Source organism: Dromaius novaehollandiae, chromosome 1, assembly GCF_036370855.1.
Source record: "Dromaius novaehollandiae isolate bDroNov1 chromosome 1, bDroNov1.hap1, whole genome shotgun sequence".
Lineage (NCBI taxonomy): Eukaryota > Metazoa > Chordata > Aves > Casuariiformes > Dromaiidae > Dromaius > Dromaius novaehollandiae.
In genome coordinates this window covers 89,583,590-89,610,189 of record NC_088098.1, presented here as the reverse complement: position 1 = coordinate 89,610,189, position 26,600 = coordinate 89,583,590, and the positions used below count along the sequence as shown (strand labels likewise).

The 26,600-nt window shown below is 36.4% G+C and overlaps 1 protein-coding gene across 6 annotated transcripts in view; it reads left to right on the top strand.

Moving 5' to 3' along the window:
• The window catches only part of STXBP5L (syntaxin binding protein 5L), a 207,800-nt gene that overhangs the window by 142,105 nt on the left and 39,095 nt on the right, over window positions 1-26,600 (top strand). For 3 of the 6 annotated variants that reach the window (XM_026103445.2, XM_026103447.2, XM_026103449.2), the window contains exons 16-20: window positions 1,008-1,180; window positions 7,607-7,732; window positions 12,652-12,803; window positions 14,457-14,528; window positions 21,072-21,137. In XM_026103445.2, coding sequence (XP_025959230.1) covers window positions 1,008-1,180; window positions 7,607-7,732; window positions 12,652-12,803; window positions 14,457-14,528; window positions 21,072-21,137 — 589 coding nt within the window. The remainder of the gene's footprint in view (window positions 1-1,007; window positions 1,181-7,606; window positions 7,733-12,651; window positions 12,804-14,456; window positions 14,529-21,071; window positions 21,138-26,600) is intronic. The other 3 variants (XM_064519788.1, XM_026103448.2, XM_026103450.2) reach the window with 1 other exon arrangement.

Here is a 26,600-nt window from a genome sequence, read left to right as displayed (position 1 = left end):
ATAAAACCTAGCTATTTTCTTAATGCTGCCATCTTCATCTTGGTATAGATGATGTCTCAGAGAGATATCACTTAGAAGAACTTTGCAGTGTCTATATCTGTAAGTGCTTCTGATCTGATGACCACTTCAGGAAACCAGTACTGAAATTACTATTCAGATTGTATTCCCAAGGCCTTACCACTTTGAGGGCTGTACCTTGTTTCTTATTCTTTTCAAAACAGCAATCTCCTTGGACAATTCATAAGATAGGAAAAAATTACCCAACATTTATTGTGATTCTTTGAGATCATTAGTCGTATAGGTTTGAGCCTGTCTCCCTTTCCCTAGCCAGAGAGCCCAGAATGATGTGAAAGATAACTGGTTTGGACTTTGCTTTCTAGAATCTGCCAAACTTATTTGCCATCTAAAGAATATGGAATTTTATGGGTTGTTATCTCTGTGTGATTTCCTGACCCTTAGCTATGGGCAAATGAAGTCCTTTGGTCAGGACTAGCCACACTGTCAGGTTTTTGCATACTGGCTAAAATCTGTCTGATAGAGACTTTGGTGTACCAGCAGTACGGAGGCAGGGTTGATGATTCTTTTAGTTAATTTGCTTAGGAAAAGAATGTTGGACAATAGGCAGAAAATTTCAGGACATTAATCCTTAGTGATGCCTTCTTATACTGAAATAATGTCTATTTTAGGGTGAATGATTAATTTCTCTTTTCATACTAAATATTAGAAATTAGTATTTACATTCTTTCCTTTCACCTACAATAAAAGGCTTGGATCAAAGTAGCACCTGAAGGAATATGCCTACCAGTGTAGGGTAGATGACTGGTTCCTATCTGCTTATGCTGTTAGGCTGCATAAGAAAGAAGTGACAGTTTTCTTTGCCTGCAAATAATGAAGATAAAGGTGTTTTTATTTTTAGAAAGAAAGAGTTACTGGTATTTATTTGAAAGTAATAGAATTTTCAGTAGCTTTCTTTATTAAATTATAACTTAGCTTTTTATTTATTTAAGTCATTAGAGGTACGGCTTCAGTATGAAGTAGAAGATATCATTACTCCTGAACCGGAAATAATTCCTCCATTTCCTGATGCCTCCTCCCAGCTTCCTTCTTTAAAGAACCTTTCAGGCAGTACCAACACTGTAGCATGTGAAGGAATGATGAAGGACAGTATCCCATGTCTTAGGTAAGACTATGCCATTTTTCAAAGACTTACCTTTCTGAAAAGTATTTGTACCAATTGTATTAATCACCTCATTAACTATCAAAAAAAGGAGGCTGATCATAGGTACATGGCACAAAATGAGAAGAAACCAGAATACAAAGCTAACAAAAGAGTTAAGAAAAAATACTTAACAAGGGATATAAAAAGGCTGGAAGTAAGGACTGAGAAGATCAAGTGAGGTTCAACCTGAAGTTTTAGTACAATGGGAAAAATTATAGCAAATAAAACTTGAGAACAGTTAATCTTTTACACTAAAGGTTCAGCTGTAATTTTCCAGTATGATGTAGGAGTAAATCTCCTTCTCACACCCACATTTTGAATGGAATATAAGCACTACAGAATAGTTCCAGAAACTTCTGAGGAACATAATTGTTTTTTGAGTTCACAAAGAGATTTCCATAAAGCCGTCATTTGCAAAGCTTTCCCTCCTTGATTAATTAATATAACGCTCAAATCTTTCTTTGTGAAAAAATGTGTGTGCATTTTACGGGGAGTGGGGGAGGGGGACTGGTATAGTCATGAAACGATCTTGGAAAATATACAGTTATGAAACAGTTTCACTGTGTTGAAGTGTATATGCATTTTAAATCTTTAGAAAGTATCAAATTGTTGTTTGCTATAGTACACATTGACAGTATTTGGAGTAGATTAGTATGTTCTTACTAATAAGGCAGATAAATTATGGGTTTGAATAGTTTCAAAACAGAATTCCATACAAGATTCTGTAAACTGTAATTTCACAGCAATTATAGTGCACTGCTGATAACAGTGATTGCTCTCATTTTAGTGAATTCATTATTATTTTAGTCTAATTATTATTAAATATTTTAATGCTTCAATTATTTCAAAAGCAGTGTAAGTGAACATTGCCTAACTTTGCAGACACTTCAGTCTGTTGTGCTCCTGGAAATAGTGTCTTAGCATTTAAAAGCAATATTGTGACATTGTTCATGCATAATTGACAGTATTTACTTGGCATCCTGTTAATCTGTCCACCTCATTCAGTAAGGCAGCTGAATCTCAGACCTAATTTTAGTCATGAATATAAACCATTAAAGTCAATAGAAGAGGCAGTGAGAAGTTATCAAAAAAATCCCAAGCTGAAAACTTTTTTTTTTTTTTGCTCTTGAAATTGATAAAAATACAGTTGTTGATTTAATTTAATTTAATTTAAATAAGATTTTCCTGTAGGGGATTTTTATTTGATTTGGTTTGGATGGATGGGGAGGGAGGGCATTTATGGTGAAGGTAGAAGAGTTCTTGTGAACTGCTGGTTAGTGTCTAGACATTTGCCTAACTCACTATATAATCTCACATTAAACTGGCAGACTGACTTTTGTCCAATTTTGCACAAAGTAAGGATATAATTATTTTGTTAGAGAGGTGATTTTTTAAAATCAAAATAATGATACTATTATAACTGCTGATATACTCCATCTTGCATTGATTTAAAAGTATACTGTGCACTTTTGCATCCCTTTCTCTAGGGAGAGATGCAAATATCCCCATTCTTTCCCCAAATCCTAAGCAGGCCCTCTTTCCTTTTCTGTCCAAAGACTTCTGTTTTAAGCAGAAGTATGATGATAAGATGAAAGTAGTGTTGGAGATGCAGAAAACTCACTAAACACCTGGATGTTGGTATTGACTTTATATGCAAGTCATACAGGTAGGCTGCAGTGCAGAATCTAGGATATAGTGATAGTAACATAAAGCTGCAGCCACCTATGCTTGAAGGGTGGTTGCACAACTTGAACTATAATGACATTATGTGTAAAATTTTGTATACAGACTATTTTTTGCATTTCCTTTCATAGTTGCTTCTCAACCTCATTACAGCGAATGGGTGGCAATGTGTGCCCCATAATTTTTGCTAGTCATTACCAGAAGTCAGTGTCTGAATGTATTTGTCTTTGCGGATAGGTACTAGGAGGCAAGTGATTGAATGTACAGAAGTAATGAAAGCTTAGCATTTTTCTGAAATCAAAAGTAAATGTAATCAAGAGAGGTGTGAAAAAATAATTTTTATTTCAGAAGTTCTTATAAAAAATGTGCTGTTAAAATAGCATAGGAAACTGATGTATTTGTTATTATCCAGATAAAACATTTCTGGCATAAATATTATCATCAAAAAATTGTACCCAGAAGGTAAGCCTTTGCTCCCAGATGTTTGTTATCTTCTCAAAATTAGGTCAGTTATGGGTTTTGACAGCTATCTCCAAAGTGATAAAGATCTGTCTGTGATTATCTCATGAAGAAAACTAAACAACAAAGTTGGCAGCAAGCAAATTCAGTGTAGCATAATGAGAACAAGTCAAGGAAAACACTGAAATATCTATATTCCTTCTGTACATGCTGCTGCAGTCTGCTTCAGGCTCATAGCTGATGTAAACACTTCAAGAAAAGCAGGCCAAAAAAAAAAGATGAAGAAGAAAGAACTAACATCAATATTCAAGCAAGATGGTTTCTAAAACCAGGGAAATGATCAAACATCCATAAAGGGGAAAGTGTAACAGGAACATAGGAATGACAAACTGAACCAAATCTGAAACTCATGTACTGCAATCTAATGATCTTTCACCTACCACAACTTATTCTATGTTTGGAGAATATCCGTGTGAAATAACATCCAGCTTCCTAAAGAAAATCTTCAGACTTGCAGTAAAAAGTATAGAGAGAAAGGTGTTTGGTTTTTGTCCAGGTAATAACAATTTCAAAAAAATTTAAAGGGCTTTGAGTTCTCTAAATTTTTCAGCATGCTATGGAAGACCCAATGGAAAAGTAATAACAACATAGTAAAAACGTATTTTAGATGTTCAGGATTAATTCTGCAGTCATTGTCAGCCTCATGATACTTTGTTTAAGAGGAAAAGGGATAAACATGTTACCTTGTCTCAGACATTCGATAGAATTCAGCATAACAGCATACTTCATTATGGTGTTCCCTCACATCTTCCTTTGGGAAATAGGCATGGAAATTATGTCTGCTCAGCTGAAAGGGCAACTGGACTTGAGTTTTGCTTTCTTGGGTCTCATTTATGTGTTTCATATCCTGTATAACATTTTAAGGGCAGGAGCAGATAACAGAAAACTAGAAATGGGGTGCAAGATGAGACCACTGCCACTAGCATGGCCCTTAATAGCTTGTCTGTAGCCACAAAAAGTGGAAGAACACATTACAGAAGATATTCTGGTGGACTATTTCGTATTCAGCTTCCTTCTGCTTGCTGCAATTTTTTTTTTTTTTTTTTGAAAAGGATTTATTTGCAGCTCTTGTTTCTAGCTTCCCAAGCTCTCAAAAGGACCCTCTCCCTTAGCAGCTTGGGTGCACCAATGTTCTTCCTTTTGTTCTCACCAATACTCCTGGGTAATCCAGGGCTTCATTAAGCTCATGGAAAGCATCACTTCAGAACTGCTGCCTTATGAACAAATAGAAAGACCAAGGCTTTATTGCCAGCAGACAGGTAAGAAAGTGCAAAACTTTGAGCAGAGCTTTGCTGTTTATAGGAAACAAACATACAGAGCTATTGCTGACATGTGCAACTTTGTATACTTCTGAAGTCAGAATGGGAAAAAGGTAGGAGAAGATCAGGATCATGGAAGGTGGGAACAGATGGTTATGTCTTGGAGCTCCAGGTGAAGGTCTTGTTCCTCCTACTGAAACGCTGCATACATTCTGCTATGATCCCAGCAGGCAACATTTTCAGGAGACTATAGGACACAATTTGAATTTTCTAATTGGACTAATAAATATACTCTGATGGGGCTGTGGAGTTTGAGAGGGTACAGGACCTAATAAAATTGTAAATGATTGTGAGATTGTCATCGCATGTCTAACAGTAAACCCTTCAGCTCTTTCAGCACTTGTAGCAGCTCCTATTTCTACTGCTTCATCCCCTCAGGCTTGACACAGCTGCGTACTAGTTCCTACAAGGTATCTTATGCAACCACACTACACCATGTGCTTATTCTGGTTTAGTGAACTTGCACTTCACAAAGTCTTATCTTACTCCTGCCAGTGCCACTTTTTGGTTCCCATGATTTCTGTGGCATGCAGTAGCTCTAGTACGTTGCTGTATCTGTTGCAGGCGAGCATCAGCCATGAGTGACAAGATTCTTTATGAAATAAAATGGAAGTGGTTATTTTTTTTCTAACTAGGCAGATAAGATACCATTCATCTCCATTGTTTAAATGTTGTGATCGGGTCCTCTTCCCATTTGGGTCGAGACTGGTGCTGTTGAGTCCTTTCTTTTTGCTTTTGTGACTGCAGCAGCCCTGAGTGGGGAGAGGAATAGTAATCCAGACCCATTGCCTGGAGGTCTCTTCTCACAGCTGGTCCTGGATGATAAGGAAGAGGAAGAGAAGGGAGGAAAAAAGCTTCTGCCTTTTTTTCTGTGCTGTGAATGTCTTTTCTAAGACAGGATCTGAGTCAAGTGACTGTTCTTTAAGATAAATGGATATGTAAGATCTGAGTAATACTGCAGAAAAAAGGAAGAGAATAGTGTATCAGTCCACTGTTAAGGAAATCCATTTAGAAAGATAGATGAAGAATACTTTTCTCATTAAAGAGTGAATAAGTGAAAGATTTGGGAAGGTTAATGAGCCCTCTACAGTAAAAATAAAAGCAGTACAGTGAGAACTGTTTGACTGAAGTGGTTAAACAATATCAAGACAGTGTGGAGATGTATTTTGAAAAAAACAGTTATCAAATATATCATGAAAATCATATAATAATATATCATTAAGAAAATAGCCAGTATGCTCTGAGTACTTCTCTAAAAGTACCTTCAAGTGTTTTTACTGCTAACACTCGAGCTTGAGATCTTCTCCCTTTGCGTCATAAGGTACCTCCCTTTCATTTCACATCCTTGATGTTTCCTGATAGTCCTGCCATTGCCAGAGCTATATTGGTATTTTTTGTGCAAGTCTCATACACCCATCCTCAAGACTACAGTCCCAAGAAAGGAAAATCTGGCATATTCCGCTCACAAGCCGCATGTCCAGCCATCTTGGCAGCACAAGGGCATATCTTCCATCCTTGATGGCCCTTTAGAACTCTGGCTGAAACACAACAGTCAGGGCTACAGAAGAAGGAAGTCATATTCTCCAATATCTTTGGCTATCTAGCCTCCTTTTGATACTCTAATGTCACATGGCATCCTACAACTGAACTCATGGTCAGTCCTAAGCATCTTTGTGGGTCTAGCTGAATTTTTTTCTTCTAGCTCATTTCCTACTGAAGTGTGTGCCAAGATCCATTCAGATCCATCTGAGTTTGGTGAGGAGAATTGTTTCAGCCCTCAATATTCTAGTCAAGATTTCTTGAAGAGCTTTTTTTTCTTTGCAGAGCTTTTTTGTTCCTTTCTATATATTTTTGCAATGTTGCAGCTCTGATCAGTGATGCTGTAATTCAGCTTGCTTGATTTCTTTGGCAAGCATCTACATCCTGCTGCTCTGCTACAGGACAGATGAGGAAATATTATCAAAAGTCTTCTGGGAAAGTTGAATCTCACTGTTTTCTTCTCATCTCTTCCTTCATGATTCGTAGGCCACCAAGAAGTGCCTCATGTTACCAGAAGTTTGAGCAGATGGGTATGACTGAAAATTGGGCTTAAATTTCAATGTCCCTGTACATGAAGGTGGCTAGTTGCTAAATTTTCATTGTTTTAGTAATTCATTACGCCTATTGGAGATTAGTTGCTGAATATGTTGAACCCCAGATCTGTTTGCTGTAAACAGAATTCATGGTGAATGGGTGATGCACAATCAACAGATCTGCTCTTCTGATACACCCAGCTTTACAGGATGGAATCCATAATGGTGGGTTGGGATTTGAACAAGGAGAAGAATAGAATTCTGCTGAACTGTTTTTTGAAAAGTGCTCACACTGCCAAAAACAGCTTTATTTCAGAGCAAGAAAGTTGCAACAATATAGTAATGTCCTGTTTCAAAGTTTTAGAGGAAAGTACTTTAAGTTTTCCTAAGGTCATTATTCATGCTGATTTTTAATTGTACGTTATATACTACAAGAAAATGTTATGAAAAAGGAAAGTCAAATCAAAGTGTTTACACAAAAAAAAATTTTATTCACCCAAAGTATTCACCTCACCTACACCTTCTCCAGAGTTTCTCTTGTAGTGAATGCTGACGTTTTCAGATTTGTTCTTATAGAAGAAATGAAAATCAAAACCTGGAATTCCTCCACAATATACCTGTTCTAATTGCAATGCATAGTCTCAACGTACCACTACATTCACAGTATGCTATAAATGCTAGTACTACTCTCAGCTTATTAAGGGATAACTACTTCACTAGCATTTCCTCAGAGGAAGCAGCTGTTATTCATTGCCCAGTCTGTTTGTTCCAACTTTGTACCTTTTTCTTCTTAGTGTTAAGACTCGACCTGTGCGAATGCCTCCTGGATACCAAGCAGATCTTGTTATTCAGTTGGTGTGGGTAGATGGCGAGCCTCCACAACAGATTACCAGTCTTGCTGTAAACTCTGCCTATGGACTGTAAGTAACTCAAAATTAAGGTGTATTGATTTATTCTTTATTGCACCAAATAGTGTATGTTCCAGTTATACTTCAAAGTTCTCTGCAGACCCTTAAAGTCAGAGTAAAAAAATCAAAACGTGCTATTATCCACATTCTTGGGGAAAAATTGCTTAAACAGGTAACTCATGAAGATTGTAATATGAGATATTAAATTGTCCTTCTTGCCAATATTTTTACTGTCCCTGGTTAAAAGACTGAATCTTTTCAGATCATTTTGTCTATCTTTTCAAACAAAATCTGATTACCTACAATTTTCAAAGATATTTTGAAAGGATCACCAAGATGAAATACATTTCATAGAAATTAGTGATGTGATTAAGCACTAAATGTCATTTATCATGGCTTCATATATTGAATTGAGAAATTCTCTTGTGATAGCAACAGTTTTGTGTGCTAATCCCCATACATGTATTGAAATAGATTGTATATTTTCACAAAAGAACCAGAGACCCGAAATTGAAAATCAAATAAGGAACATTTAAATGCTAAATTCTGTATAAAAATGCAGGTAGGTGTGTGTCTGTGTATATATTTTTGCTCAGGCTCAATTTAGTTGCTAATTCTCAATGTTTTCTCCTATTGCAAGTTGCCCAGATACATTAAACTGATTTTTGAGGGAGAAGGTGTTATTTCAATTAAAAAACATAAGCCTCAGTGGGTATTCAGTGCCTGACCCCCGCTGATTTCCAATAGATCGCTTGACTCTGTTCAGACACTTTGGAAATTTTAACCAGAGGCTTTACATTTGTGCAAAAATATTGTGGGATGGGGGTTGTTTTGTATTGGGTTTTTGTCCTGAATTTCCAGACAGTTTCCTGTTCATGGACTCTAGAAGTTTCTTTTGTTTCACCATACCAAGATGCATTTGTCACTTGTGAAAAATTGTTCTTTTTTGCCTAATTTGCTCCCTTACAGGTCTCAGGCCTTAAGCCAATATCTGACTTCTGACACTCACAGTGCTTTCCTAAACCTACCTGATTCAATCAAGTGTTTTAAATTGCTTCCTTTCCTAGCAGCAGTAATAGTTTACAGGACAGTTGACTTAAAACCACGTTAACTAAGTAAATGCGTGTTTCAGAAATAAACATGTGAGATGATAAAAAAGCCCCAAAACCTAAAGCTAGCATTCCTAGCAAGCTTACCAAAAAAAAAAAAAAAAAAAAAAGTATGTCTTTGAACTTCTTCTGCAGAGTCCCTTCCCCCTTCCTCTCAGTTGTCTCCCTCAGCTTTTTCCTCAGGCCTATACTGAGATGTTATAACCCTTTCTTTTCGTCAGAATTTTTTTGATGCTTTAGTTTTCTCCTGATGTCTAGCCTCACAATCTGACAGAATAACTGTGTTACTTCAGCATAAAGCTTGAAGATACATCATTTTTGTCATGCTAGCTGTGATGGTGTTTACTTGGGTCATTTTTTTACCTCTCTATTTTTTTCCTATAATAGCTAGCTTAACTAGGAGGAAGGAATAGGGTAGTGAGCCAGTGTGTCCTGGAGTATCTGCGTTCAGTAGTCTTAATAATTGTTATTTCCGTGACTGTGTATTACAAGTAATAGGAACTTGGCATCCTTGACGTTACTGCAGCCACGAAAAGGGACTAAACCAAGATATGCAAAAAATTTATCCCAGCAAAGATAAACCAACAGAGGCATTGTGAAATTTTATCTGTTTTAATTTATTTTGTTTACTTTTAATGGTGACAATCTACAAATTAAACATATTAACATCTGCTTTATTTCTGTTACAATGAATTCTCAAATTCTACTTTCACACCTTGTTAAGGTTATGAAAGTAGAAAAGCAGAAGTTACAAAATTCGTCAGTTATATTTGAAGATCTGCAAGGTTAAATGCAAATACTAAATATGACTTAAAGTACATTTTGTTGGAGTGAAGGCAGTTTCTGAAAATCTGTTACCCACTCACGTGCTCCACATATGCAGCAATCTGAATATTAATTGTCAAGAAATGTCTGATGAGGATTTTATGACATTTCTATGAAAGACAAAAAGTTTATTTACAGAACAGAATTTCTCTTAGTAACTAATTCCATTTGCTACTCAAAGTTGAGAAATTTATTGTGCTTATTTTGTATTTGACTGTATACAGATTTGAGGTGTTAGGAAATTATCTTAAGGCTTGTTAACAGTAATCTCTGCCTAAATTTTTTTCTTCTCTTTCCTCAGAAGCATTATTAATATAAATGAGCAATTTATTAATATAAATGAGCAATTTTTGATTTTCTCCTTAGAGTAATTAAGTTTTCAGATATGATAGGAAATGTTGTGTCCATGCTTGTTTGTGAACTTAGAGAAGTTTTGAAAATTGCTGACTACAAAATGATGATCCATTTTGTTGATTTGATGATTTGCTGACCACAGAGTGACTGATCACTAGCTCTTGTGGTTTTTGTTTGTTTGTGTTTTCTAAAATTAATTAATCTCAGGTAAATCATTTTCAAGATGCAGATGGCTATCAGCTTTATTGCCTAAAGTCTTAATAGATGAGATTGGTACATGTCATTTTTATTGCCTTATATTTCCTTTTTTGCACCTAGCTGGTCTTTTATGAACACGGGAATTGCTGTCAAAGTTTATACAAGTAGTCCTTTTATTGCAATATCCTTTATCTGACAATGCCTATTAACAAACGGTTTAAAGGAAAGTGCAAGAATGCCAATAACAAATAGTGAAATAATGTATTTCTTTTCTGTATTAGTCAGTTTGTGTTGCGATACATGGAGACTTATATAAAACTTTGTACAAAATGGTCTTCTGGCAAATACGACTGGTAGTGTTCCTTTTTCTCCCAAGGCAACTTTATAAAAACTCTTTTGTTCTTCTAGTAAGTGAAATATGTTTTAGTGATTTCTGAAACAGATATAACTCCAAGTACATAGACTATGGAGTTTATTCTCCAGTGTACATTATGATCTTCTCAAATAAGCACAAAATATTGCCAAATAGAAGTGTATTTTGTACCCAATTTGAGTGGCAGTATATTCTTACTTAGGCAACAGATCAGTGAAGAATCAAAGAGGGAAAAAATACCATGCTTGTAGTACATCCATAGATGCTGTGCTAAATGCACTGTTAAGTCTGTGGTAGAAGTCTATGGTAGAAGACCTGATGTAGTCATAATCGGTAGAGTTTGAACCACTGTTGTACATGGTACCTTAATTCACCAGATTAACAAATAAGAAAAATCCACCTTATTTTCACCCTTTACCTTTTCTATTTGCTATATGGAACCCTCTTTTGCATGATGGAAGTAGAGGGAGAAAACGTGCAACAAAGGAAGATATATCTATCACCGTTTCCCTTCCTCCATCTCATTACTTCTCTTCATACTGCTTTTCTACATACAAATTAAGGCATCTCCTTAAAGATATTTCGAAGCTATATCGAGAAGAGTCAGATGGAGGTGAATGCACAGCTCAGTTTTAGTGGTTACTGAGTGCCCAAATATCTTGCAGTCCTTTGAACTGACAGCCTTCATCAATTTTTACCTAAAATCATGGAACTTCATCAGGAATGATTCCTAGTCTGATTGGCTATGGTTTGGGATTCTGAGTTTCCTGGTGGCTGTGCCCCTGATTCTTTCTATCTGGAAGTTAAAGCTGTAGTCTGACAGAAAAGGAAAGACTCACATAGAATAAAATCAATTCCTACTTAAATGGAGTCTCCAGCAATGCAGTGCCAGGAGTTTGGCATATGGATTCTTTGGATAACCATAAAGTTCTCTGTGAATTTATTTGCCATTATTTAAACAGAAATAAGTCAATTTTGTTTGTCTATTTTAATACTGAATCTTAAATAGGCTCAATGTATTACTGAGAGTATGAAGCAAAGATAATATCTGCTGAAATAGAGGGGATTTCGTATGCTATGGTTAACTTCAGGTTTTCTCCTAGTTCCTATTCAGAGACATGGTTAGTGTCTTTTTTTGTTGTTCCTTTTCCCTTTTTTATTCTTTTTCCTTAGCTATATCCATGCTTTGTTTCCCCCCAACCTCTACCCCTTCCAAGCTGTGAAAAAAACATGAACAGAAAGCATCTTTTGTGGGAGAGGAGGAGAAAGTGCTGCTGGTCCAACACAACTTCTTCCCCCTTTCTGAAATCAGTGTCAGCAGGAAATCAGTAGAATGCAATAGAGCAGAAGCAGGGGCCACATAATTCTAAAGGGAATGACTAGACAGCAAAGGAAAGAAATGGTCCCACCTCTTTTTCCTCATACTGAGATTGCATTCCAGATTTTAGGTAATCTCATAGCAGTTGAGAGATCTTGCCCATATTTCAAACCACCATCAAAATGCTGTCTGTGGAAATGTTTCAGAGGGTTGCAGACTGATTTAGCGGAAATCTGTACTGTAGCTGCACTGGAGGGCTTGGAAAGAAGTTTTATAAATATCCTTCAGATCTGGATATCTCCACAACACAGTTTAACATATTCCATTTATCATTTATTTTTAGCTAAATGTTTTCATTTATGCATTTATTTTTATATTAATCTATGTTTGTATTTTATATTTATGTACAACTACTTGTTAAGATCTATGTTCAGATCTGTAGTCTTAATTTGCATTATTACAGTATTTACAGCATTATTAGAATTACACTGTTCAGTAAAGCAACATTTAGATATTATTGCAATATATGTAGCACAGAATGTTAATTAAAATGGGCACTCTGCTTTTTGGAATGTCAGTTATTCTGTTTCATGGTACAAGCTTACAAATTCAGAATAATAAATCTATAAAAATTATAAAAAACTAGCTTTAAGAAGTTTCTTTAGAAAGCTTCTTTGCACAATGAAGAATAATTATTGTTTGCACCATTTAATTCCATATTATTAATACCTTTGAGGAACATTTCTATTTTCAGAGTGGCATTTGGAAACTGCAATGGTTTGGCTGTAGTGGACCTTATGCAGAAGACAGTACTGCTGAGTATGGGAACCCTTGACCTATATGGATCGAGTGATCCTTACCAGCGTCAACCCCGTTCTCCTCGCAAAAGCAAGCAGTTTGCTGCAGGTAGGAGATGAAATATGGTGGTTATGAGCCTGACATGTTCTTTGGTTTTTTGCCTGTGGCTTCTTATAGTGCTTTTCAAATGCATGACTATCTGCTAGCCAACAGAATTTCTGTAACTTGATGAAAGAAATCTGACATGCTTTCAGTACTGACACTTTCTCAAAAACAGAATGTTTCACAAAGTTTATTCTTTTGGGATGGAGGTCAGCAAGTAATCCACTTAGCTGAGTCTCTAAGAAATTGTAATGAGTAAAGCAGTGTATTATAGCTCTGACAGTCACCTGACATGTATGCAATTTTCTTCCAAGTTTCACAAAGTTCAAACCAAGAGGTAAAACTTCAATTTAAACTTAATTGTATCTTCTGCCTAAAGCTATTCGTTGGTATTTGAACAAACAGGTGTGCTTAAAGGATAAAGTAATACCTGAGAGACATGTTATTTCTGTAGCAAAAGCAGCTCAAATTAGCCATTTTGTTAGTGAAGTAAAACTCGATATAAACATTAAATCCAGCTGTACCACTATTTAAAATATGACACTAAGAGGAGCGTATTTTATCTTCCTGGCTATTATTATGCACTGCATGTTAGAAGTAACAGTCCATCAGCACAGATAAATTTTGGCATAAATTTTTATTAATCTTAAAAAAAAAAAAAACTTGTGTGAGAAAAAGAGTCAGAAGGTCTTATATCTTTCAGGTCTTTTTTCTCTACATATTTCATCGTAACATAATTGAGTCAGACATAATTGTGAAATGTTATTCATATAGTTCTGAAGTTTTAAAATTAGATTTAAAAAGTGTTTGAAAATATGCAGTTTTAAATCTATCCATAAAATCATAAAAGCAGCAGATTATAGTGGTTTTATGACATCAGCATTTTCATCAGCAGACCCTACACTGAATCATCTAATACCGTTTCTCCATGAAGGCAATGGAAACTTTTTTCATTGGAAATAAGATTGTGTTCCAAAAAAAAGTAAAAGAGAATAAAATGCAATTCTTCAGGCTTACTGCTGTTCCTGAAAGACCATTTATCTCACCTTATAGGCATTTAATCATGGCAAAGTTAGTTCTCCTCTGTGCCAAGTGTTAACACCTAAATTTGGCAGAGCTAAGGAGAGAAGAGACAAGCAGCTTCAAGCCACCTTTAACTTCTCTGTTTGGGCCGGCCAGACTCATGGCAGCTCCCGGCATAACTTGGGCAGCCACAGGCAGTATGCTGCCGAGCCCTATACAAAAGGTGGAGGGTGACTGATGTAGAAATAGCTGTATCAGCACTGCACCACACAGGATTGCTCTCTGTGAGAGAGATTCTTGGCCAGTCCTTTAAGGCAACGTTCCAGCTATGCAGTGCTGGTAGACTGCAGCCCATTGGCAATAAAGGACTGTTAAGAATACCCATTTTGAGATTGCTGTAGAAATTATGCATCTGAAATAAACCTCAGCTGCTTTCTCACCATCCATCCCACATCCTTTACTTTTTTAATTATTTTTCTTCTTATATCTTCTGATCTGAAGGTAAGCATCTGCTGGAATTTCTTCACCTTGGCTGTTCTAGATGCTGGTTATGATATCACTTCCTTTCACTTTAGATTGTTTTTTCTCTCTTTCCTCTGCCTGCTGCTGATGCTGGTGTACTGGCATGTTCCAAAGACAACTTTTGCATGCGTGGCCTGTCTAACTTTTATCCAGATTTAACGAAACGGATCCGTACTTCCTATCAGAGTAAGTTCTATAAAGGTTAGGCAAATAGCTTTATCATGATCAGAATACGCCTGACTTAAACCCATGTGTTTGTGCTTTGTAATGTGTTTTTTAAACACATTCAGCATGCATGCAAATTTATTACATTTTGTAATGTCAATCGTGCTTTATTTTTACAATTTTCTATATTATACAGCTATTTCAGATCTGTTTTCTTCTTATGCCCATTGATTTACTTGAGGTAGATTGGGCCTTAAAAATGTTTTTTAAATAATGTTAAGTTATTGATGACAGTATCTTCCATTGTTTTTGTATTTGTTTCAGCATTCATCTATTTATATGAAGCATTTCTTGTTTTGCAATGGCACTGTGTGGTTGTAGTTATAAATTAATTTTTTCCTATTTTCAGAAGAGCAATGTGGTTTAAATGAATAAGCATTGGACTGGGTGCTGTGAAATTTTAAATTTTAATCTTGACTATTTGGCTTTGAGGAACCATCCCATGACTCTGATCTTTAGTAGAGAATGTAAAGTGGGTAAAAAAATTCATCAAAGAGACTTATGAAAATTAATGTTTTTAATATTTCTAAATTTTTAAGTTATAGAGTGATATGAAATTTAAATATTAGTATTCATCACTGCAGAATGTGATGAACAAAGCTATAACTAATTTTGCTAAAATGACTGTTCAATGGATGAGCTGTATGTATCTTAATTAACTGCAATGCTTATATGTAATTAGGTCTCCAGGATGCCTCCTATTCATCTCTTTTTAAAGTAATTTTCCTAGAACAATTGTATAGGCAGTTTTAAATTAAATACTCAGTGTAGGCAAGATAGAACAGCGTGGTGGTTGTTTCATCATTTTGCATAAATATGGAGTCATATATCTATTAAAATACAATTGTACATTCGCACTAGAAATTCTATTTCCTTTCTGTAGACTGATTGCTCAGCAACTGATTTCTATGTTTTTATTTCATAGTACTTAATAAAAGATGGACTATTTATTTAAAAGCCTAGGCCAGTTATACATTTAGCAGTCTGTGCAAAACATTGGTTTATGATGTCTTAAACTTTATTAATCAGGTCTTGCTAGGTTTATTTCAAGTCTGTAAGAGAGAACCTGAAGGACAGACTGCAGTCATAGGTTTGGGGTTTTTTTCCCCAAAATAAAGTTAATAAATTCTAAGACCAGGGAAGACCAATGTGATCATCCAAACTGACAAAGACCATCAAGTTTTTTGCAGCTACAAATGCAGTATCTGGTGTCTACCTTTAATTCCAAAATCAGAAAAGTCCCCAAAATCTTTCTGGATTTGTCATAACTGAAGTATATGAGTCTGCCTCTTTTGCAGGGTCATTTGCAGCTTCATCCTTTTTCTCAGAAATTCCTTTGTTGTTGCTTTTGCCAGTCAGTATATATACAGGTGCATGTACTGCACAAATATAATAACAGTCCCTGACCCAAAATTGCTTATGATATAAAAGACACACCAGACAATAAGACAAAGAACAGGGCAAAAATATTTCATAATAGAACGTAAAATAACTTAGCTAGTAAGCGGTAATTATGCCAAATCTCCATTTGCTAAATCATTCTCAGGCTGTGCTTTGCTGTATATCTTATATGACCGATCATGTGTAAGGGGGGGATTGAGGACAGATTTACAGACTTTGATTAGGAGTTTATCTTGTCTTATAAGGGATGGTGATGGGAAGAGAAAATTTTTTTTTTTTTGAAATTGTGCGGTTGATGTTGATATTGTCAAGGCAAAAACAGGAATCAATCGTGATAACATAAGCATGAGGTCTGAAATATTGAGGCTTATTTTAATAAAAATGGAACTTAATGGAAAGACATATTGGAAGTTGATTCAATTAGAGTAATGAACCAAAAAGATAATCTTGCTAGAATCAGCCTGGGAGAATCAGACTTACAGGTATTAAAGCCAAAGACGATGTTATCAATGACCAAGATACTTACAGTTTCATCAGTCCTATTTTGGAGGTGACCGCAGCAAGAAAAGAAGACAGTTTTGTATCCAGCCTGAATCTGAGGGACGAAGAAGTGTGATGTTCCAAGGAGGAAACCAGCGTTATGGATTTAAGTATAAGGGAAGACAGTGGTGCTGTTTACTGTGATAAGATAGTGAAGAGTGAGAAGGTTTCTGCAGGAAGAGCTAGAGTTCATCTTGACCATGATAAGTTCATGTTTGGACACTTGTGAGTAAATTTTAGGAGGACAGAAATACCACTCTAACTTTGATGAAAGGAATCCAGGTTAGAGATTTGTGTTTATAAATTATTAGGCTAACAAAGATATTTATGACCCTGTTTGTAGGTGAGAATTTGTTCAAATACTGGGATAGATAGATAAGGGAAGAGCTGAGGTTTCAGTCTGGGCTGTCCCGCAACTGAAGAAGGAGAGGAAAAAAAAATCAAACAGGAATAAGAAGCAATATCTCAGAGACAATAGGTTTTCCAAAGGAAAGACATGACCAACAATGTCAAGGGCATCTGATCTACAAAGCACAATAGTGGAATAATTTTCCTGAAATTTGACCAATAAATCTATAGAGAGCTTGATAAGAGCAATATATACATGTGTAAACCAGATTGGAAAGGGTCTAGAACGGAACTGGACATTAGCATTCAGACAGCACATTCTGTGATTTGGGAGGTGAAAGTGGGTAGGGAGAAGCAAGAAGGAGGAAAGAAATTTGAAGGAGAAATGGACTCAACTCTGACCATAAAGTGAGAGAGACTGAAATGTCTGTTTTAGGACCATTAGATCCTATCAGGGAAAGTAATCTGAGGAGAGTAAGAGGCTGAAATGAAGGGTAAGTGGAAAGCCAGAGATAGCTTTCTGTTGTTGATAACCCATTCTATTTGCTGTAACAATGGCTGGCAGCCACCTTCCTTTGTAGCAAGACTATGTGCCAAGCCAAATAAACTCATTCTGAAGTAGTGCAGAATTGTTTTTTTTTAATTGAAATCAAGCTGTACATGTTATTAGCTAGCAGTAGATAACATATACTGAAATATTAAAACAAGTACATTTACTGCATCTAGAGAGAGTATTGGCAGCAGAAGATAAAAATAGCAACTTGCAAAAGAAAGGCAATTTCTTATTAGGAATTCATCCTATCTGTTGACAAAACAAGAAAATGATTAGTCTTTATGAAGCATCCAAAAAGTCAGCAAGTTAAGAGAGTATTGATCCATTGGAAACGAGTTTTCAGAATCCAGACTTTTCACTGAGAAGTCTTCATTCCTCCTTCAGACCTGCCAGTAGAGAGGATGTGAGCAAAAGTATCCTAGCTCTGAAAGAAGCAGACAGAAAACTTATATTATGAGTCCTTATAGATCAGTAATTAACACTTTAAATCACACTTGGCAACAGATTAGAAGATATTGTAGGCTGAGTTTTAAGTGAACAGCCATATTCTCGACTAGCTATAGTTTCCGATGTATGCATTATATTTAAACATAAATCAAACATAGTATGGCAATTCAGTGTGGAGAAAATGGATTAGGATAACAATGGGCTTACTTACTGGCTTATGGATATTTATGAGCTTTATAAGCAAAGATGTGACAGCTTTGGGTGCTTTTAGCAAATGATCAGTCCGAATAATGTAATCATAGAGACTGAAATTTTAAGTGATGAATTTACAAACGTTGTTACTCCAAGTTACACAGTACATTTTTGGTTCTTTGATAAAGGGAAAATGGTAATCACAGGAAACTTTTAAAAGTGTTCATGGGACGTCTTTAAAACTGCCTCATATGCAGTATTTTCACACTGCATGATTTTCTTATATTTATAATCTGTTCAAATCAAAGCCAGTTTCATTCTGATGTCAGTGGGTGCATCTTCTCACAGGTGGTTGTTTTTGTGGTTACACAAATTGGGCCTACAGAATTTCAAAATGAAAATTGAAAGTATTTTTCCAGTGTAACTTCAGTACCTGTTGTAGTCTCTCAAAGAGTCAAAGAAAACTGAGCTGCATGGAAATATTTACATATGAGGAATTATTTAAAAGATTCCTTAAAAATGAAATGTCTGTAGCAAATAAGCAGTAGTACAAAGAAGGTAGACTGAGAGCTTGCTTTCTTAACTCATAAGTGAAACAAAAGACAAAATGTACTGAAATCAAAGGTGGCATATCAAAAGTTGACAAAAGGTATGTTTATTCCTTTTAGTGAATTATTTGATTGCACAAGTATTGTCACAGAACGTCTTTGGGGCTGATAATGTAGTAAGATTAAAGAAGACTTTGGAAATTTGCATGGATGATGAAAGGAACTGGTTATAATAATAATGATAATTTAGTTAAAAGAAAGACTTATGATAGTGGAAATTCTCCAAGTGTCAGTGCGTAAGCAAATTTAAGTATTAAGATCAAGATAATGCCTTTGTGCAGAGCAGATTGAGCCACTTTTGCTTAATGTGGGGATTTATTGCACTTCTTTTAAAGCATCTGTTGCTGGTGGCCATTAGAGATGATAGTGGCTTGACAAATGCAGGTCAGTAGAGAAGTTCACATATTCAATATTTTAAAATATCATACCATGAAATGTACATTTACAGTAGTAAGTTGTAAAACTGTTCTCAAGCACAAAGAGCTTGTGGTATTCTCACTGTGGTTGCTCCTGGTTTTTCAGAACAGTGGTGTGATTTGGTGCATTTCCTACATAGTTCACAGCAGCATAATTTAGATTGAGTGGTAATGTTGTTTTAATGAGCTTACAAAAAAAAATTATATTTAGAAGCAAAATCTGAGCTGGGATTTGACATTAGAGCTGTCACTGATACTAACTCTATGCAATATAGAAATTGTTCATTAATCACAACATTGCAAGTATTACAATTTTAATAACTTAATACAGTTTGGAAAAGAAACAGAATTTAGTATTTCTTTTTATTTATCCAAAGCCTCTGATGCTATACATTTGTGTCAGATTAACACTGTATCTCACAGAAAGCTGTGCAACAAAAGATCAAGTATGTCCCAAATCTGCAGATTGAAATGATACACACGAAGTCCCTAGAATCAGGTAGAAGTCAGATTTGCAGTAAGAAAGCTGCACGTAGAGATGTTCCCAAAATGGTTGCAGTGCCTGAATTCTGTCATAACTCCAGAAGTGGCTGCAACTCAGAACTGATTGGATTATAAAACTCTCAAAGATTCTAAGTTGAATCAAAGAACGATTCAAAGAAATTTTTCAAAATGAGGAAAAAAAGCCTTTGGTTTTTGACATTAATATCCAGACTGTGATCTTTTGTGATGTAAAAGTCAGGAGCAAACATGCCTGTACTACTTACTTAACAGGCTACAGCCGTACTGCTGTTTTGCCAAAGTTCTCTCACAATTGTCCCCATATTTTAGAGCAGTTTGAAATTACACTGCAATAAAAATGTCAGCACCTACATCAAGGTCCCACTATTTTTAGTGAAAAGAGACCAGCACTGGTGACTGAGAGGTACCAGAAAGTATCTTTTTAACACAGAGTCTAGACAGATTGTAGAGGCAAGTATCTCAGAGGTGGACAGTCTACAAGCCATAGAAGTTAAAACATGTCACACTGCGAGAGGTATGGTGCCAAATTAAAGCATATTGAGAAGGCCTAATAGGATATTTGATTTCAAGGGTACCTCAACTTAGACTCTGTGTGTAGACTCACAATCAGTATCGCAGCATGTGCATCTCTCTGTGGGCTGACATTCATTAGACTACTCAAACAGTTAGCCCATGATAAAGGATAACTCAAGCTCAGGATTCCCCTCCCTCGCATGCCAAAGGGCATGTTTAATCATGTACATGCAATCTATACCAAAGGTATATCTTAGTTTGATCACAGACACAAGCCCATGCTTTTCAAGCAGTGTAAACTAAGATTACGTTACTTGTCACCTTCCATGGTAGACTGCTACAAATGAACTCCTCGCACAAATGAATAAATAATATATAAAGTGTCTTGCCCCAAAATACTCTTTGTTATATTCAGGCAGCATTATCTTTGTGTCTGCTCTTTAAAATGAGCTACCTTGTGTGAAGTCATACAAAAGACCCAAATACTATATAGTAGAAGGTATTTTTGTATTTACTTTCTTCTTTCACCAGAACTGTCTTTTTTTTTCTGTTTTATGGTTACCTTCCTGCATTCTGCAGCAGTTGGAAGCATACAGAATTGTTTCCACATCAGTCTGACATGGATGAAAGAGTTTGATTTGATTTATATCACAGGCATTTAAATTTTAAGCTGTATTTACTTGTTTTCACTCATTAGGTACAGTCAGTCTTTGTCTACCCAGAGGCATTCAGAAAACAAATCTGAATTAATCACACCTCTGAATTAAGAGGTGTGTTTTTAAACCAGATCTAAATTCCTGTACTGGCAGTCTGATAACTGCAATTATTCTGAAACAGATATTTCCCTACCTTTCACACTATTCCTTTCTCCAAATTGACTTTGAAGTGTAGAATGCCACCAACCACAAAAGTTGAAGCATGCCCTGTTAGATTGTAACTTAACTTTTTAACTCCATTTTTTCAGGCCTGACTGAACTCAGTGACAGTCCAGTTTCCCTGGAGCTAGAGCGTTGCAAGTCTCCCACTTCAGGTAAAGGTGATTGGCATCTCTTCCTGCAGTCTGTATAAGCAATTCATGTCATGCATCACTGTGTTTCATTAATCCCTAAGAAATGAAGTGCACAGTCACAGTTCCAAAGGGAAGAATTCTTTGGAGAAGTGCCTGTTGTGTAGCAGAATGTAACACTAAGTCTGCACCTTTAAAGGAAAGTTAAATGTATATGGTGCATCTTCAAGTGAAGAGTATGAAAATATTTGAACTGATAGCATCTTACAGGTGTATTCCTGTACTTCAAATGGATTCAGGATTTTTCTTAGGGGTTTATTTCCCTGTTTTCTTAAAAGGCTTTTTGACTTTTTTCCTAATAAGGAGTCCCTATAATTATACATACGTATTGTACATATGTGCACATACAGAAATTTTTTGATAAAGAACAAACTGGAGAGGGAAAATTTTAACCATGAGAACCCACCAGTGCATAGGTGCTATAATTTGCAATTAGAAACATAACCTCAAATAAAAAATATTAGCTGATCAACCACTATGACCCTGCAGTGAAATCTTAGCCTTTTAAAAAGTTGTAAATGTTCCCCATTTTACCCATAGTCTTTCAGAAGGTGGAGTTCAGCACTTTCCTAGAGACTTTTTCTGAAAGTGCCTAGTCTGCATTGATCTCTTTAATGCGAGATCACTGTCTTAAAGGTCGCTGCTTAAAGCTGTTTTCTAGTAGCTGATTTTTAAATGTGGTGGAAAGTAAGCAGGTGTAGCCATAATACATTCATTTTGCTTGTGGTGTGCATATCACACTTCCTTTCCTTGTACTTTGGTAAGTATTGATAGATACTTTTCCTTTTTTCCTTAGTTATGGTAACATAAATTCCCATAAATATGCCATTCAAATCCTCTGTTATTATTTCAGATATTTTATTTGTTTTTAAAGAGATGCATTCGTGTCAAATGTAGTCTGGCAATTAATAATTTACAAAAGCTGAAACTAATAAAAGCATTTTCATGACACATTGAGGACTAAAACAAAAAGAGCTGTTCTGAAGAATATACATATTTCCTTATAGTATTTGCAACCCAGATTTTGCAGGCATGAGAATATCAAAGTGAAATGGACTGTAACAATATTGTTGTAACACTAGGAGTTCAAACTTGTGCTCTAGGTCTCAAAAATCATGAGCTGCACTTTAAAACAAAACATTTGATAACTCAGTGTAATTAGACTATTGTGTGTGTCACTGGGATTCATCTTTTCGCTCTTTTCTCCAAAAACAGGCTACAGACTTCCTCTTTTTACTGAAAGCTAAGAGTTCACTGACTTGGCATTATTGTATATGTAGTTTTACAATGATGAGTGAAGCCTATAGTACCTGACTTTTTCTGGAGTTAATTTCAATTTTTATTTCTGTTACTGTTCAAAGATATCTATTTTAGATAAATATAAGTTAATTTGCTCCAGAATTTGTTCTGCTTTTATATTTTTGGAGAACGTTTGGCAGGGAGGATTTGACAAATGTATAAATGTTTCCTTTTTTAGCCCTTCCATGTTGTTTTCCAAGCTATATTTGGATCTTTAAAATGTTAAATCAGGTGAAATTTTATTGGCAGTAACTGTTATTAAGATTAACTGCAGTTCACAATAGAAGTTCCTTTTACTGTGATTGATATTAATTGTTCTTGAAAAGGTAATAAATTGTCAAAACTGAAATAATTCAGCTTTGGCATACCTGCTCTAATATTAGGCAAAACCCAGACTAAACTGTCGGAGTAACCAATCTCAAAATTGTGATCACCAAGAACTTGGGACTGAAACTACCTTACGCTCACAGCTCACAAGCCTCACAGCTGCAACAGTCTTTGTACTGGCTAGCATTTCTGCTTCATGGGAATAAAACTGGTTGATCTGCATAGTTATAGATTGACTGGTCAGAATCCTTCTATTTCCAGTCTTGGTTTTGATCTTTTTAATGCTCATGATACACAAGGATTCATAACGGAATTGCATTTTGCTCTCTAGATTCCCATGATGCCTGTGTTTGTAAAAACAGCCACCATATATCTCTGCTGAAGATAGGCCAAGACGTTTTCCTTCAGAAATATAGCTGAAACAGGAAAAAAAACTTGGCTGCTGAGTCAAGTGATACAAACTGCTGCCCAAGGGCTACATTATCAACTGATGGCATTGCAAAGAGGGAAAGAACAGATTTTGACTTGCTGTGATTCATTACGATTGGCAGACCACATCATCACCAAGTCTTCACTGGCAGTGAAGCTCATGCCAGTTGCTGGCCATGAGTATGCGCAGTGCACACACAGAGAGCAAACTGCTGGAGGACAGCATACTGTTGATGGCCAGCTGGTGAGCAACTCCTTCCTTGGCTCCATCAGAAGGGAAACTATTTTGAGCGCACTTTGGTGTGTTCAGGTGCATGCTTCAAGACTCCAATGTTTTAACCTCTGCCTATGGATCTGCAAAACCAGATCCAGCTCAGTAATTCAGCCTTGTTGTTTCTGTTTTTATTTTTTCCCAAATCAAAGTTAGTCAGTTGAATTCTGTCACTGATCTCTCTCTTGTGGAGCCTAGCACTGTGAGTATTGGCGCACTGAGCAAAAGATGCCATGCTGAAGAATGCTCCTTATTTTACATGCCAGACTGTTTTCCAGTTCCAGTACAAATCCAGCTTCTTTTATTATGCAATATTTTAAACTTGTTTCACAGCAAGTCTGTCTTTTCAGGTGCCCTTCATGTACTATTTAGAAAGGCACGGCTTTGCATACAATATATGTGAAAAATCAGATTCCAAATCTGAACAACTTTCAGACTATAACATGAAATTAAACCATCTGACGAAAGCATCTTTAAAATTCACAACGTCACACAGCAGGTAACAGCAGGCGAAGAAGTTTCAGACTTGCACTTTAAGAATGGTAGGCAGAAGACAGCAGAGAAGATACCGCTGGTATCTTCTTTCAGTTGAATTAGCATTTAAATGCTGCGGTACTGGCTTTCCAGTAGGAAGACAAGAAATCAATAAAAACGTTTAGAAGAGTCTGTTTACTTTCGAATATCTGAGTGGTGGCAGTTTCCATAAATAAAATGTGTCCCACATATGGTGATATATATGGAATAACACTGGTAAAAATTGCAGAATGAAAATACTTAACACTTCACTTTTTAAATTGTACTTTATGAGAGCAGTGATGCAGTATGGTATGCCATAAAATGGTATTTGGTTGGATTAAAAGAATGCATCAGATCATATAAAGAAAAGTTGAAATCTGCATTTTTCAATACCATCAGAATACCTTACTTTTACTCATGGATGCCCTAGTCTTTGAATTAAGAATGTCATTTTGCTTGTAGTTTGTGATTTGAGGTTCAAAAATTAAGGCTTTATACTATGTTCACTCCTCAACGGGAGCTGTAGTGCTCAGTAGCGCTTAAAAATTTGTATAAGCTCTGAGGCCTTGTAGGCCCTCAAAATGTGACTGGTGCCCCATGCAAATGCAGGAGTTAATTCCCATATAATGTATTACGAAATCCAGTAAGCTTTACTTCTATTTTTATCATTTCGCTGAAGAAGATGTATTCAGGGGCTTTTAGGAATATAGGTTTTCTATTGCTTGGTTCTTTGGTCATATAGATACAGCTTCATATTAAAGCATGTAGTTGAGAACACACTGTGAGCACAAAGCATGTATCTTTGAGATAATTATTTCACGTTGTTGTTAGATTTTTTAGAAGATGCAATGGACATTTTAGATTTGTTTTAAAGGCTAGTAGGAAAGAATTTCATTAGTTCGTAATTAGGAGAGTGAATTCTCGAACGTGCATTTTAAAATGAAAGTGCACTTGTATTTGTTCTTGAGGAATCACCTTTCTGTCAGGTACCCATATCCAAAATGCATTTAAGACAATAGATTAGAGAAAGCAATGTATAGGCTTTTACAGTGGATTTCCTTGAGCTTCTGAGCAGATTCTTAGTGAAATGGTTTCTAGTTTTTATGCTTATTGTGATTTCTAAATGCTACTATCCTAATTCATTCCACTGGTTGAATTAGCTAGGATTGGGCCCATGCAAAGCTACCATTTTCTCACAGGAAATGTTTCTAAATAGCTTTTTTACAAGAAGAATTTTATGAAGTTGATAAAAGTCATTCTTTTTTAGCTCTTGGGTAACTGCAAAGTAGCTGAGGAGATTTGATTCTGTATATTAAATTCTTCTGGTGGAAAGCAAGCCAAAAAAGTAAATTTTCAAATGAGTTTCAAAACATTTTACAAATGTGAAAACATAGAATTAGAATGTGATTTATCTTGAAACTTGGTTATGGATAACACTGCCAACATAATCATTTCTACTTTTTTATGTTGAATTTAAAAGTATGTTTACTAGTCAGAAGGCTAATTAATCATAAAAGAGAGCTTAGCACCTGCATGGAGAGCACAAGAAGTATTTTATCACTTTTTCTGGCCTGTCAGGGGTTTTCTGATCAGAAGAATTAATGTGTTTAAGATCTTGAGCAGGGATGTGCATGTCAGGGAACAGCGAGGGCTGGCTGCTCCCCAAGGGTTGGGGAGTCGCGAGGCAAGTGCGATGCCATGCCAGCCGGGCAGGGCCTCCCCAGCGAGGGCTGCATGCTGCAGCACCCGAGCCAGGGAGCAGGGCGAGCCAAGGCATGGTAGCCAGGCTCTAACACAGCCCTGCGATGGCCCATGGGGATGGGGATGGGCCAGGGAAGGCTGGGACATTGGTCTGCAGGTCCGGATTGGTGGGACGTGTGGCCAGGCAGGGGCAGGGCTGCAGTGGAACTCGAGACTGGCTTTGCCGTGGCATAGCTCGGGCAAGGGCCAAATGGTCACAGCTCAGCTTAAAAGCAGGTCCCATGGGAAGCAGGCAGTCCCCAGCTACACTGTCCCTACGATGGCCCTGAATCCCGGTAGCCAGGCCTGCAGGACCTTGCAGCGTACATGAAGAGGCCCTGATTGTCCAAATGTGTATTTAAATATTAGGCTCTTGAATCCATGTTTTAGCAGCTGAATATGGGGCCTGGTATTCCAAAGTGTTACAGAGCCAGAAGATGTCTAATAGAAAAACAGCCGTATGAAGTCACCTTTCTTTGAATAATATTAAATTCTCTGAGTATGCTCCTGTTGTACCGGCTAGAAGGAGCACACCACCAAATGTCATAGTTGCAAACACACATTTGTGTGTTGGTTGTGCCTTGGTGTTTTCATTGAAGGGCTAATAGGAACCATTAGGTTCCCAGATAGGATGTTAACTGGACAGGAGATCTGGGTTCTCATCTTAGCGGCCAGACCATACATACTAACTCTCTGTGAGTCTCTTTCTTCTGAGTCCTGCCTTTGGATATCTTGACTGTTTAGACATTAAGCTCTTCTGGGTAGGGGCTTTCTTGCTATATGTTTGTACAGTGCCTTGCACTGTGGCATCACAGTTTCTGCTGGCTGCCTCAAGTATGAACACA